A 14,470-nucleotide genomic window follows, 5' to 3' on the forward strand; every position below is an offset into this window, starting at 1 on the left:
TATGAAAAGTATGACTTGCATGTCGACAAGGAGGTGGTGAATTGAAAACTTAAGTAAACTATTTAATCTTTGAAAGTGAATTTTGTTAATTAAAAGAAAGTTTTGGAATGTTATTTTTAACAATAGAAAACATAAAATGCAAATAACAACTAAACAAAGAAAGTGAATAACTAACAATATCAAAAACACAGGTAATCCACTCACTTTTCAACGTCCATGGTTGATTACTTGATTTAAATAAAGAAATACAGAACGGGTGATCAAATTAATGTTAACTTGGGGACATTGCTTTTTACGTGAGAAATCGTGTGACATAGTTAACACTTAACCCACTTGCCTAAACGGTCATCTACCACAAGGACTTACGCATACATCAGTACATCACCAAGTAATGGAGACAAATATTACGGTCAGAGATATTCCCCATTTTCACTATTTACTTGACTTCTTGCGAGTACGGCGTAAGCCAAAATCTTCATTTATAATTTAGAGGTTGTTTTTGTAACAACAAACTTTGAATTTAAACTTACTTGAATTAACAAAGTTAAGTATATGGTTTCCTAGTATTCTTTAACTTCATTAATTAGACATTAAAAATGACTCAAAAAGATTAGTATGAACCATGATGTGGTTTACCTTTTCACGACCGAACTAATTTTATAGTTCCTTATAAAGCAAATAACTTTTTTCTCATCTTTTTACTTTCCGCCTTAATTTGAAATACCTAAACTACTACTCTCTCTCATTTTTTTTTTCTTTTTAACTAATTTAAATATATCCACATAATATACCTATAAATCTATAATACCCTTACACTACATTCTTGAGTTTTTTTTAAGAGGGATAGGGAAAGAAAAGATAGGAAAAAAACAATTTTTCTTATTCTTGAATTTTTTTGCACAAAAAAAAAAGGAATGATAAGAAACCTCAAAACTTTTTTGTTCCAAAGTTTTCTAGCCATATCTGGCTGGATTTGGATGGAAAAGTTTACATCCAAGTATAAAAGTACTAATCTAACCTTCCTACTGTAATTAATCTTTCTGCTGCTGCAACGGCTTATTATGGTAGGGATCGACTTTCTTTGTGGGCAGTGGAAATCAAAAGGCGAATAATCAGGAGTAGATGGTGGAGGTTTTTATGTCTTCCAAGTTAATACTGACTAGGTCAAGATAGTTATTTTAATTTAATTACGAGTAATATTGATGGAATCAAATCAAATCAATCAATGATTCAACGGATACAGCCATACAGAAGTGCTGGGGAGTGGGGTTTCTCCTTACGAGATGATTTTACCAATGTCAAATTTATTATTCCATATGAATCGGTGTTATTTTTTTTTAAAATATTGTTTTGATTTTTAATGTATAGATATATATAATGAGTGTATAATTGTAAAATTCAATGTTTTAAATACCGGTAAATACCTACCGGTATTACCGGTATCGAAGACCAAGCCGGTATTTTAAATCCGGTATTTTTTCGGTACTTTCACTATTCAATACCGACCGGTATTTCCGGTATTCCCGGTATTTTCCGGTATTACCATACCGGTATTTCCGGTATTTTCAAAAAATAAATTTTGAATTTTTTAAAAAATTATTTTTATGATACTTTAATGTTATTTTTTGTTATTTGTGAACTTTAAAACCTATATTTTGTTATGAAATACATATGTGGTATTATTTTTGAGTAAATTATAATTACATTTTGACTATTTTTGTTAAATTGTAATAAGTTTTGTAAGATTTTTACACAAAAAAATATAATAAATTAAAAATAGTCGTACCGGCCGGTATTTCCGGTAATACCGGAAAATTTTTCCACGCCGGTATAACCGGTATTTTAGTTATAACCTAAACCCTAAGATTTCTTTTTGTTAAGAAGACACACATGGAATATGAAATTGATGAAGCTGGTGGATATCTACCAAATAGCTTACGATATCTAGATTGGGAATATTATCGTTTTCGGTATTTGCCTAAAATATTTCATGCCGATAACCTTGTTCACCTTTGTATGAGAGACAGCAATATATATCAACTTTGGGAAGGGGAAAGGTAGAATAATGGTTGATTGGTTGTTTTGCATGATGCTATATACAGTATAATTTATTTATATTTATCATTTCCTTTCTATTCTTATGATAGGTTCTTCCCAAACTCAAATTCCTTGACCTTCGTGGGTCAAAGTTGGTAACCTTTGACCTTGAGAAGACTCCAAATCTGAAAGAACTAGTTGTTCAATATTGTAAAAAATTGGTAGAAGTCAACATGGACGCTGAATGTCCACATCTTAAGAAGCTAAATCTGAGGGGATACCAGGCCTTGAAAAAACTCAACATGTCCAGTAAATGTCTGAATCTCGAGGAGCTAAATCTGTATGAATGTTGGAACTTTAAAGAACTCCAAATGCACGTTGAATTTCCAAAGCTAGGATCACTCGACTTTGGTTTTACCAAGTTAACTAACCTGAACCTTGGGCTGACTCCAAATCTCAAGCATTTAAATCTGAACCACTGTAGATATTTGGTAGAACTCCATGTGCCTGTTGAACGTCCAAAGCTCACAACCCTCGAGCTTGGTGGTTTTAAGGTGAGTGACTTTAAATCGGATCTGGGCCCAATATTTGAGAAGTTAGAAAGTCTGGACCATCTGGTTCTAGAGTCCATTGATATTGAGTGTCTTCCGTACAGCGTATGCATGTTGAAGCATCTGACAGATCTTGAAATATGCTCTTGTTTTCATCTAAAGCAGTTACCGGAGGATCTTGGTACATTAGGATGTTTAAAGATGTTAAACCTGCGGGGTTGTTCATCCTTGCAACATCTCCCCAACAGCATCTGTAAGTTGGATGGTTTAGAAATATTGATGATCCGTAATTGTAAAGGGCTTAAGAAACTGCCCTGATGAATTTGGACGTTTAAAATGTTTAAAGGCGTTAAATCTCTGTGATTGTAAGGGGCTTAAGAAACTGCCCGGTGAATTTGGGCGTTTAGAATGTTTAACAAATTAGCATAGACTTAGAGTGTTGTTCATCCTTGGCCCAACAGCATCTGGAATGTTTAGAAAGATTAGATCTCAGAGGTTGTCAGGAGCTTAAGAAACTACCTGATGAATTCGGACTTTTAGAAAGTTTGAAATGGTTAGGTGCAAGAGGTGCACGCATAGAAACTCTTTTCCAGAGTCGTTCTCAATTGCACGGACTTTGGGTTAGAGGAATTATAGATTCATCATAATAGGCAGTCAAGAAGAATCTGTGTACCAGTCTCCGATGTGTATGTATGGGTTGGGAGAGCTAGCTAGCCATGTGCTCTTTCATTTCATTTTGTAGGAAATTTACTTTATGATTTTATTCCTGTCTTCATATTTTGACTTCAATTTCAGTTTTTGGTTAATAGATGTGTTTTTTTTGTTTTTTTACCGAATTTTGCAACCTGTATGGTTTGGTTAAATCTGAGAGTTGGAAAACTCAACCTTGGCATGGTTCAAATCGTTGGGAATTGGTTTGCGCTGATTTTTTTTTTTTTTTTATGTTACACATCTAATTTGAGTTAAAAACTTCTCGCAACTTAATTTTTTTAAAAATTTTAATAAATAATCTAAACATGTGACATAGAGTCTTTATATGTGGGCCCAATTCACATGATGACGATATCACTCCATCTATCGATGGATTGCTTTTTTATTATTGAAAATCGCTTTACATAAACGAAAAAAGAAAACACCTTAAGAATTTTAACATAATAGTAAAGCAACGATAAACACTAGTTACATAAGAACTTGAAAACACTCTTTACATGATAAGCACTCCTAGTTACATGATATACTTATTGCCCTCCAAACCATCCCTTGAGATCTTCCTCGCCACCTTAAACGGCTAATTGTTGAGAATAACCCTTAAGAGTTTGAGTTGGTAATGTTTACATTTTTCACACAGACATGCAGGGAATGAGGCTACACAGAGATGGAAACATGCTTTGACACGAGCATCAAATCTGGTTGGGTGGGAGTTGAAGAACACTGGTGATGGGTAATTTCTCTATCTCTTGTTTTATTTTGTTTCTTATTTTCTTAACTATGATTAATGGGAATAGAAACATTAATATGTTACTTCATGATTCTGATTATATAAAGAGACGTCTCAGTTGGTAATTAGTAATAAGGGGGAATTGCATATATCTATAAATATACCACCAAAATTACAAATTTCCTAATTAAAATTTAAAATTATAAATATCCCCAATATTATATTTTGATACTAGTTAGACAAACATGCCCTTTATTCATCTGCTTTAAAATAACACACCAAAAAAATCATCCCTATTATTTTAGATTCTTTAATTCTCTATACAATATCACTATAATTTTTTGTCTTTTTTTTACTAATCTTTTTATTTATCACGGTTTACAATAAGATAGTATATTATAAGTATTAATGTATTTAGATGCTAAATACATGTTTATGTACTTTTCCAAAAAATACATGTTTATATATATATATATATATTGTTGGTAGAGCATAGAGAAAAAAATCAAAACAACTTTAAATCGTAACCATTTAAATTCAAAGTTAAATTAATCTTGGTCATTGAAATTAAATAGTTAAATATGGAAACTAATTTATTCTATTTAAATCTATACATTGACTTTTACTCATAAGCTAAACAACACTTCTACAAAATTAATATATGAACTCCATTTTATTAAACGTAGTAACAATGATGTCCCACCAAAATAATACCTTTAAGACTTTAATCTGCCAAAAAAAATTAAAAAAACTAAAGAAATCACAATACAATATACTCAATTTCGTTCATAACGCAATGTCAAATGAATTATTTCACAATTAGTCAGCACCGTACGCACTGACCTTAAAATACATCTTAACATTTAAAATCGATGGACCAAACTGTTGACAAAACCACCAACATATGAGCTGCCAACACACCATCAAGGATTATAATTACATCGAGGAAATCCAAACTCATCCAAATATAAAAAGACAATGAAGATAGAAAGAGAAAAAAAACATATAAATACCGAATCCATATATAACAATAGCCAGTTACAATAAATATAACACGAGTAACAAGGATCAAGCAAAATGCATATAGCTTAAGCAAATTGGAACCCAAAATTCCCTGTCCTAATTTGGATCTTTATGATACGTTCAAAAAAGTGCTAACCTTATTAAAAAAAATTCCTAACCTTGAAATAAAAAAGAACATGATAAAAGAAAAAAAAAAAGAAAAGAAGATGATGCTCAACCTTGAAATGAAAAAAAAGCGTTGTTTGAGGAATTATTTGAAAATTTTGAGACGGTCTTAATTAAATTTTTGGATGGATTAATTAATAGTTAAAAAAATTTATCACCACTACAATCGACGGCGGTTGAAATTGTCTTTAGGGCCAGAGGCGGTACCAAGAAAAAATTTCAAAGGGGGCAAACTTAGAAAACTTATGAAAAATAAATTTAAAAGGGGACAAAATGTTAAAAACCTATAGAAATTTTTTAAAAATTTATGAAAAATTTAAAGATACATGACAAAATTTAAATTTGGAGGGGGGCATTGGACCCCCTTGCCCCCCCTTTAGTACCGCCCCTCTTTAGGGCAATTGTATTTTCAAAGAGAAGTTGGAGAGGGATTGATAATACGATATATCTTAAAAAGGAAAAAGAAAGAAAGAAACTCCTCCCGCCTCCCGTGGGTTTTGAGCCTCAATATCTCGACGGTGTATGGAGGAGGTTAAGATGTAGACAGACCTTACTACCTAAATGGTAGAAAATGCCCTACAACCTTTGCATGAGATGATGATTGAACCCATGACCTCTGTTTTTCAGAGACAAGGTGTTTACCATTAATTCAACCATGATTCTTATATCTTAAAAAGTATGTAATGTAATTAAATGTTGTTTTGTCATTTAATTTAAACATAATCTACGACATAAAAATATAACTAAATATAAAATATACACATATATACATAGAACAACATATTATCCTACTACTACTACTCATAAAATATAACTATATCGGGTTCAGATTAATAGGTTCGGGTTGACGGGTTGAAAATACCCAACCCAAACCCGACTTAATGTCAAAATCGACTTGAAAATCTCAATCAAAACCTACGAACTCGTCAACTCAAATCCAACCACCAACCCCCAAAAAAATCAAATTTACGGGTTAAATGGTATGGTGGGTTGATTTCAAGTGATATGGTTGATGGTTGGCGGACTAAATTCAGGTAAATTGGTTGTGGGTTGGCGAATCAAGTGAGGTAGCGGGTCGATCTATTAATTTTTTTTATATGAATTTAAAATATTTTTGGGTTAACGGGTTGACCTATTAACCCAAAAGGTCAACCCAATCCCAACCCAAAATAATCAAATTGGCATGTTACCGGGTCGAAACTTCATAACCCTAACCGAGTTTTTCCGGGCCGGCTTGAAGTCGAATTTCAGGTAAGGGAGAATATATATCAAACTGAATTTCGTTATCTTCACATTATGCTCGATTTCATAACAAACTTCATTTCAATATACTATAAGACGTATATTTTTCGGGATGTGTGATACATGTACGGGATGAGTTTTGTTGGTAACTTGGTCACCGACCGAGTATTAATCTAGTTATGAATTTGATTAACCAAACCCTTTTGTATTTATTTTTATTAGCATTAGTAAGGTATTAAAATTAGTATTAGTACGTATTATTATTATTAGTTATTACTGTTATTATTTTATTATATTCCACAATCTTTGATTATTATTATTGTAGCTGTTAATATATTATTAACTTGGGCGTCCTATTAACATTAATTTAGCGTTGTTATTATTATAGTTGTCGTGTTTTAGTTTGAATTATCTTAGGCGTTTAGATTTGTCGCCATTTTTTGCTGAAAATTATTTTAGACAACACAATAAAATTACAAAGTGATTTTATATTATAATTTATTAACTCTGGCCAATTGCCGGGTATAAAACTAGTTTTAGATCATTACTTTTTTATAATACAAATATTGAACATCTTGATGATTTTAATGGACATTCTTTTTCGTTGTCTAAAAATGTTTCTGGTTACCATGTCCATGTTCCTTTACAATAAACGAACAATAATACCCGTGCAATGCGACAGTGAGATAGTGGGGGTGATAGGTCATAGGAGGTGATAAGTCATAAAGTGTGATAGTCAAATGCTTTAGCCGTACAAGCTCCATACTCGGATTTAAAAATTCGTCGAAAGTATATCGAATGAAATCTTTAATGAAAGAACATGAAATTTTAAAAACACCCATACATTTTTTATAATTTATCGATATACTGTTTTTGAGATAAAAGATTTTGAATAAATTAGAGAATAAAATGATATATGGAGGAGAGAAAAAAAAATGAGTGATTGTGATTTAAGGAGAGAGAAAAACATGACTGGTTGGGATTTAAGGGTATTATAGGTATACTAGGTAGAGATGTTTAAATTAGTGAAGAAAGAAGGAGGGTAATTTAGGTAGCTCAAATCATCTTTTGAGATTTGGAAACAAGGACAAAATGCTTTATAACATAGTATTAGATAAAAATAAGAAAAATGCTAAATAAAGTTCGGGTTTCACTAACATACATAAAAAACCTCAAAAACAATTATTGAATATAACTATTTGATACACCTTAACGAAAAGAAAGTGATATTTGTACCAAAGTTGTAAATATCGGTAATCGGTTTATTATCGGTCGACCACTGATAGTACCCTAAATTGTAAAGGAATTTATATTTTTAAAAATATATATTAACAATATATTTCAGATTTGTATGTTTTACATATAATTTTGCTTGTATTTCAAAAATAATTAAAAAAAATAAAAAAATACAAACTTCCATCAATCTAACCATAAGTATTATATAACAATATAGTGCCTCAACTCGTATTTTTGACTCGATCTGTTTTCAGTCAATAATTTCATAAATCATCTCCAAACATGTATCACAATACATATATAATACACTTAATAAAAAAGTTTAGAAGATAGATATAATTAATTTTCAATCATCAAGGTTATCAAAGACGAAACATGTTCAAACTATATGTTGGAGCATTGAAGATAAAATATTATTGAAGATGAACTAAAAATTTAAAGAATTGAACTATAGAAGAGAAAGGAGTGAATGGAACTATGGAAGTTTAGACCCATTTTCATTATAAAAGAAAAGTCAATTTTTTTTTTTTACCGAAGTTGACCTAAATGCCCAATATTGGCTGATAGGTACTGAGTTACCATTTCTTTTGATTGATATATGTATTGATGAACAAAAAGTTGTTTGAACCAATAATTATATATATAACAATCCGAATTTGGACTACAGTAGCGGCTCGGTTAGCTACAATATCGGCTCAATTACCCTAACTAGCTTGGTTGGTTAATGGTACAAACACATATGCATAAATTACAACACACTTTTAACATTGCTTATTTACACTTTGTAAGCAGCAGGTACAACTTATATAGCATACCCATATACATATGCATATCAATACAGCTAAATGTAAAACACCAAATCTTCATTAACCACCGCCGTCCGCCGGTAACCGTCGTCGGTAACCACCACCTGTCTCCTTCAATCAAAGTTAACAATCACTAGAACAACCAACATCCGTAGTTGTTGTAACCACTATCGTTTGCTTCTATCGCAGTTGACAATCACCGATCAACAACCGCCGGTTACAATTAACGAGAGCAGGGGTGGGTTTCCTTTCACCACCCAGAACACCCACCACAGGTAACAACCACCGCTGCGGCGGCGGCGGAGATCCGTCAAACCAAGGTTATCTAGATCAATGACACCAGCGCCAACAACATTTAAAACCACATCTATATAGCAATAAAAAAAACGGGCACCAAACACCACCGACAACAACCATAAACACCATACCTACCCACAGATTCAAAAGGTAATAATAAATCCTCTTATAGTCGCTTAGCTGCGCAACCTCCGATGGTATGACGGCGGTTTGGCACCGACAACATATTTACTCCGCCTCTTGACGTCTATGGATTATGAATGTTTTCCATAAATGTTAACTTGAAAATCAAAAAAAAAATATTGATTTGATAGAAACGAATAGTAGACGAAAAGAATGGAAAAGTGGTAAAATGCCTATACATAAAGGAGAGAAGGAAAATAAATATAGGGAGAATAAAAGCAACCCACTGTTTTGTGAATTAGGTAGATAATGGTATTGTTTTTTGATATGATATGTGGCAAGAACTTACATAACACGTGTATTCAGTGTAATATGTGGTAAACAAATGAGAAGCAAATGTGAAAACAAAAATGCTGCCAATTATTTAAGTGTGAAACATTTAAGATACAGCATATTAACAATTAATATAATTATTACAACTAAATTAATATGAGCAATTTGTTAATTAATTAATAATAAATCTTTTACTAAGATTTTATGTCATGGTTAATGCTAAATTTATAATTATATTTATTATTACATGTTAGATACAGTAATTAAAAATATCTATAGTTGGTTATATAAGTTTGGTAAAAGGTATTCATGCTAAATATTATATAATCTGCTTATAAAAAACTAAATATATCAAAACCGCAGCGAAGCGCGGGTCTAGTTTAATACATTTTAGGCGTCCTCACTCACACCCAGTTGAAGTTGACTAACTAAAGTCGTCCTTTTTTTTAACAGTATTTTATAAGTAATTCCTGCCGCAATTCAATTTGAAAAATCAATCTGCTGTCGCTCGAGAACATGTAAGAAGGTAACGATTCTAGTTTCATTTGTATCTCATTCACACCTTATTGATCACTTTCTTGATGCTTCCATTTTTAAGTCCACAAAGATTAATAGCTGTAGTGCATATCTATATTTGCTCTAATAACCTCTTATTCAGCATATTCCATCCAGATTGCTGAAAGTTCCATTGACCCAATACATTGATTAATCATGTTATTCAATTTCTGTATTTTGTAATTGAGAATTATGTTTTAATATTACTAGATAAATTATAAGTATCTTAAGGGAAGATATGCATAAATTAGTGAACATAAGAAAGGGGTATTTTGGGGTTATCAACTACTTAGTTGAAAAAATTGAAGGAAACAGATGCCTTATAATGTAGTAGAGAAGTAGAGATATAGGATAGAGATCAAAAGGTTTGACTGTGTTGATGTCTTTGTATTAATCTACCTGCGCATATTTTAAATTCGCAGCTAAGTTTATCGACACAAGGTAGCAAGTATCTGATCCAACGCATACAAACTTCAGATTTCATTATCATTCAATGGCATTGACTTCAACATTATCTGCTCAAAGGAGCTTCTTGTATGATGTCTTTTTGAGTTTTCGGGGTGAAGACGTACGTAAAAGTTTTGTTGATCATCTCTATAAAGCTCTTAATGACAAAGGTATTATCATTTACAAAGATGATAAACGCATCGTCAAAGGAGAAGAGATCAGTGACCAGCTCATCGCAGCTATTAAAAATTCGAAATTTCACATCATTGTTTTCTCCAAGAACTATGCAAATTCTGCGTGGTGCTTAGAAGAGCTTGTACAGATCATGGAGTGCCAGGAGACAGGGGAGCAGACCGCTTATCCCATCTTTTATGATGTGCAACCCACTCAAGTCCGCAACCAGAGTGGGCCAGTTGGAGTAGCATTTGAAAAGCATATAAAGAAAGAGGCGGTTGGGGGATGGAGAAATTTTTTGAAAATAGTAGCATGTCAGGATTGCTCGAGGTTGAACACCAGTGCCGGGTATTTTCTTCGTCACATGTTTTATTATGTTCCTTTATTTCTAATCTTGGGTTATTGGGGATAAGAACATCAATATGTCACTTATTTGTTGATCTGAATATCAAGCACACCACCAAAAACCACGGTCGATCGAAGGGTTTGACTGGAACAACCGATGTATGCAAAACTTCCGTTTTTTACATGGAAAATTACAAACCAGCGATAAACTCTAGTTGAAATAAGAACTTGAAAACACTCTTTATACTTGATAAGCACTCCTATAGATAATAATATTATTGTTGCCCTCTAACTATAATGACCTACAGACCACCCAAAACAGCTTGTTGAGATTAAGCCTAAAGAGCCTGATCCGGTAATGTTTATATTTTTCACACAGAGAAGCAGGGAACGGGGCTACTAGGAGATGGAAACATGCTTTGACACAAGCATCGAATCTGGCGGGGCGGGAGTTGAAACACACTGCTGATGGGTAATTTCTTTATCTCATGTTTTTGTTTGTTTCTTAATTTCTGAACTATGATTAATAGGAACAGAAACATTGATATGTCACTTCGTTATTCCGATTATATATCATACAATTGATATTATTTGGTGTGGGATTTTGAGAAACATTATTGAATATTCTTTAATACACAGCCACGAAGTTCCGTTCATCAAGAAAGTTGTTGAAGACATTTTACAAAGTCCACATTTCACCAATTTCAGCACTGATGCTGACTTAGTAGGCATGGCGATCCGGATACAGAAATTACTTTCATCTTTGCACGTCGACTCTGATGACGTCCGGGTGATAGGAATCAAAGGGATGGGAGGTGGTGGGAAGACAACTCTTGCAAGAGCTGTTTTTGATCATATATCCAGTCGGTTTGAAGGTAAAAGTTTTGTTGAGAATGTTAGAGAACGTTCAAAAGTAGGCTCTAGTTTGCATAAGTTGCAAAAACAGATCCTTTCGTCCGTGTTCAACGATCATAGCATTTTTATAGAAGGTGTATCTGACGGAAAACGTTTGATGAAAAGGATGATGCCTGGTAGAACAGCTCTTATAGTTCTAGATGATGTTGATCATATAGAACAACTTGAGGCGTTAGTAGGTGACTCTACTTGTTTCAAACATAGAAGTAGAATAATCATTACAACGAGAGATGAGCAAGTGTTGGTAGGATATGGCGTTCAGAGGGACAATATTTATGATGTCGATATGCTATCAGATGAGGAAGCAATTAACCTTCTCAGTAGGCATGCTTTTAAGACAGAGAGTCCAATTCAAGGGTTTGAAGACCTATCAAAAAGGGTTGTAAGTTATGCTGCTGGCCTTCCTTTAACCATCAAACTTTTAGGCTCGTTTCTTTGTGGTAGACCTCAAGATGAATGGAAAGATACCATCAAAAGACTAAAAACAATCCCATGGCATGATACTTTGAAAAGATTGGAAATAAGCTATGATGGTCTAGAGGAGGATCACAAACAAATATTCCTCCATGTTGCTTGCCTACTGAAAGGCCAAAAGGAGAGTGAGGCCATCATAATGCTAGAAAGCTGTGGATTTCATGCTCGAATTGGTTTAAAAGTTCTTGAGCAGAAATCCTTGATAACTGTCCGTGATAGTAAACGTTATGTTTTTGGTAAGGAGGTAACTATGCATGATCATATAGAAGAATTGGGTGGTAATATTGTTCGCCGTTTGTGCCCTGATGAGCCTAACAAACATATGATATTGTGGAAGAAAGATGAAATTGAACATATATTAATCAATGAATCGGTGAGATTCTAAATATATTCGTATGATGGGAGATGACACGTTTTTATGTATTATGATAAAATATTCATGTTAGTTTTTACTTTATTACAGGGTACTGAAGCAATATGGAGTATAAAATTGGAGAATACAGATCTCCATGCAGCTAAAATACTGCAAGGTCTTAGAAAGATGAGGAATCTAAGATTTCTTTACATCAGTGAGAGTTACACAAAATATAAATTTAATGAAGCTGGCGGATACCTACCAAATAGCTTACGACATCTAGATTGGGAACATTACCCTTTTCAGCATTTACCCAAGATATTTCAAGCTGATAACCTTGTTCATCTTTGTATGCAGCAGAGCAATATCTATCAACTCTGGGAAGGGGGAGAAAAAAAGGTAGAGTAATGGTTGTTTGCATGATAGGTTCTTCTCAATATCTTTATATTTTATGTATCAATATCAATATTGGTTGTTTTGCATGATAGGTTTTTCTCAAGCTCAAATTCCTTGACCTTAGTTTGTCAAACATGAAAACCTTTGACCTTGAGATGACTCCAAATCTTGAAGAACTGGTTCTTCCAAATTGTAATAAGTTGGTAGAAGTCAACATGGACGTTGAATGTCCGCATCTTAAGGTGCTAAATCTGGCGCTATGTCGGGCCTTGGAGAAACTCAACTCGTCCAATAAATGTCTGAATCTCCAGAAGGTAAATCTGGATTATTGTAGAAACTTTAAAGAACTCCCAAGGTATGTTGAATTTCCAAAGCTAGAGTCACTCTACTTTTCTTCTTCCGGGGTAACTAACCTGAACCTTGGTCTGACTCCAAATCTCAAACATTTATATCTTAAAGACTGTAGAGACTTGGTAGAACTCCATGTGCCCGTTCATTGTCCAAATCTCATAACCCTCGAGCTCGGTGGTTTTAAGGTGAATGAGTACTTTAAATCTGATCTGGCTTCAATATTTGAGAAGTTAGAAAGTCTGAAGTGGTTGGCTCTATGGTCCATTGATATTGAGTGTCTTCCGTATAGCATATGCATGTTGAAGCATCTGACATATCTTCAGATAAGGTATTGTTCCCATCTAAAGCAGTTACCGGAGGATTTTGGTAGACTAAGATGTTTAACAACGTTAGACCTAAAGGGTTGTTCATCCTTGCAAGATATTCCCACCGACATCTATAAGATTGAAAGTTTAGTAAAATTAAATCTCAAAGGTTGTAAGGGGCTTAAGAAACTGTCTGATGATATTGGACGTTTACAATGTTTAGAAACGTTAACCCTAGGGGGTTGTTCATCCTTGCAAGATATTCCCAACAGCATCTGTAAGCTGGAATCTTTAGAATTTTTAAATCTCATTGATTGTGAGGGAATTAAGAAACTGCCTGATGAATTTGGACGTTTAGAAAATTTGAAATGGTTAGGCGTAACACGTGGAGGTATAGAAAATCTTTCCCAGAGCATTTCGCAATTGAAAGGGCTTTTGGTTTCATCATAAGGGACAGTTTAAAGCATGGAGAGAGTTTTATTAATCATTTATGATCTTACATTTACCAGTCTCCCTTGTATGTGTATGTATGGGTTGGGAGAGCTAGCTAGCCATGTGCTCTTTTGGTGATCATTGCATAGAAATTTACCCAAGTTTTTGTTCCTGTATTCATATTTTGACTTCAGTTATAATTTCTCTTTTAATTAGATTCTTTTCAACTGTTTAAATTTAGTTAAGTAGTCACTAAATAAATATAAGTAATCAAAACTGGTGTTGTTTTGAGTTAATGTAAGTATTTGTACATTGCTTCTGAAACCGACTATCAGGTCGTGTATAAATAACAGTTACTTTTTTTTTAAGAAAAAGATAAGCTTATATATGTTTACTCTAGTGTTTGAATTAGCTTATGGCTATTGTTACAAAGTTCATGACTTTTGTTATAAAAGCTTTGTTGAAAAGGC

At 33.2% G+C, this 14,470-nt stretch overlaps 1 protein-coding gene across 1 annotated transcript; it reads left to right on the forward strand.

Annotated features, from left to right (window-relative positions):
* Positions 1-9,620: 9,620 nt before the first annotated feature.
* LOC122606672 (disease resistance protein Roq1-like) lies at positions 9,621-14,215 on the forward strand. The gene is made up of 6 exons (XM_043779513.1): positions 9,621-9,777; positions 10,229-10,775; positions 11,152-11,244; positions 11,412-12,534; positions 12,625-12,915; positions 13,005-14,215. Exons 2-6 carry the CDS (start codon positions 10,300-10,302, stop codon positions 14,016-14,018), a joined length of 2,997 nt encoding a protein of 998 aa, XP_043635448.1. The 5' UTR covers positions 9,621-9,777; positions 10,229-10,299; the 3' UTR covers positions 14,019-14,215.
* The last annotated feature ends 255 nt before the right edge of the window (positions 14,216-14,470 follow it).

This window comes from Erigeron canadensis, chromosome 7, assembly GCF_010389155.1.
Source record: "Erigeron canadensis isolate Cc75 chromosome 7, C_canadensis_v1, whole genome shotgun sequence".
NCBI lineage: Eukaryota > Viridiplantae > Streptophyta > Magnoliopsida > Asterales > Asteraceae > Erigeron > Erigeron canadensis.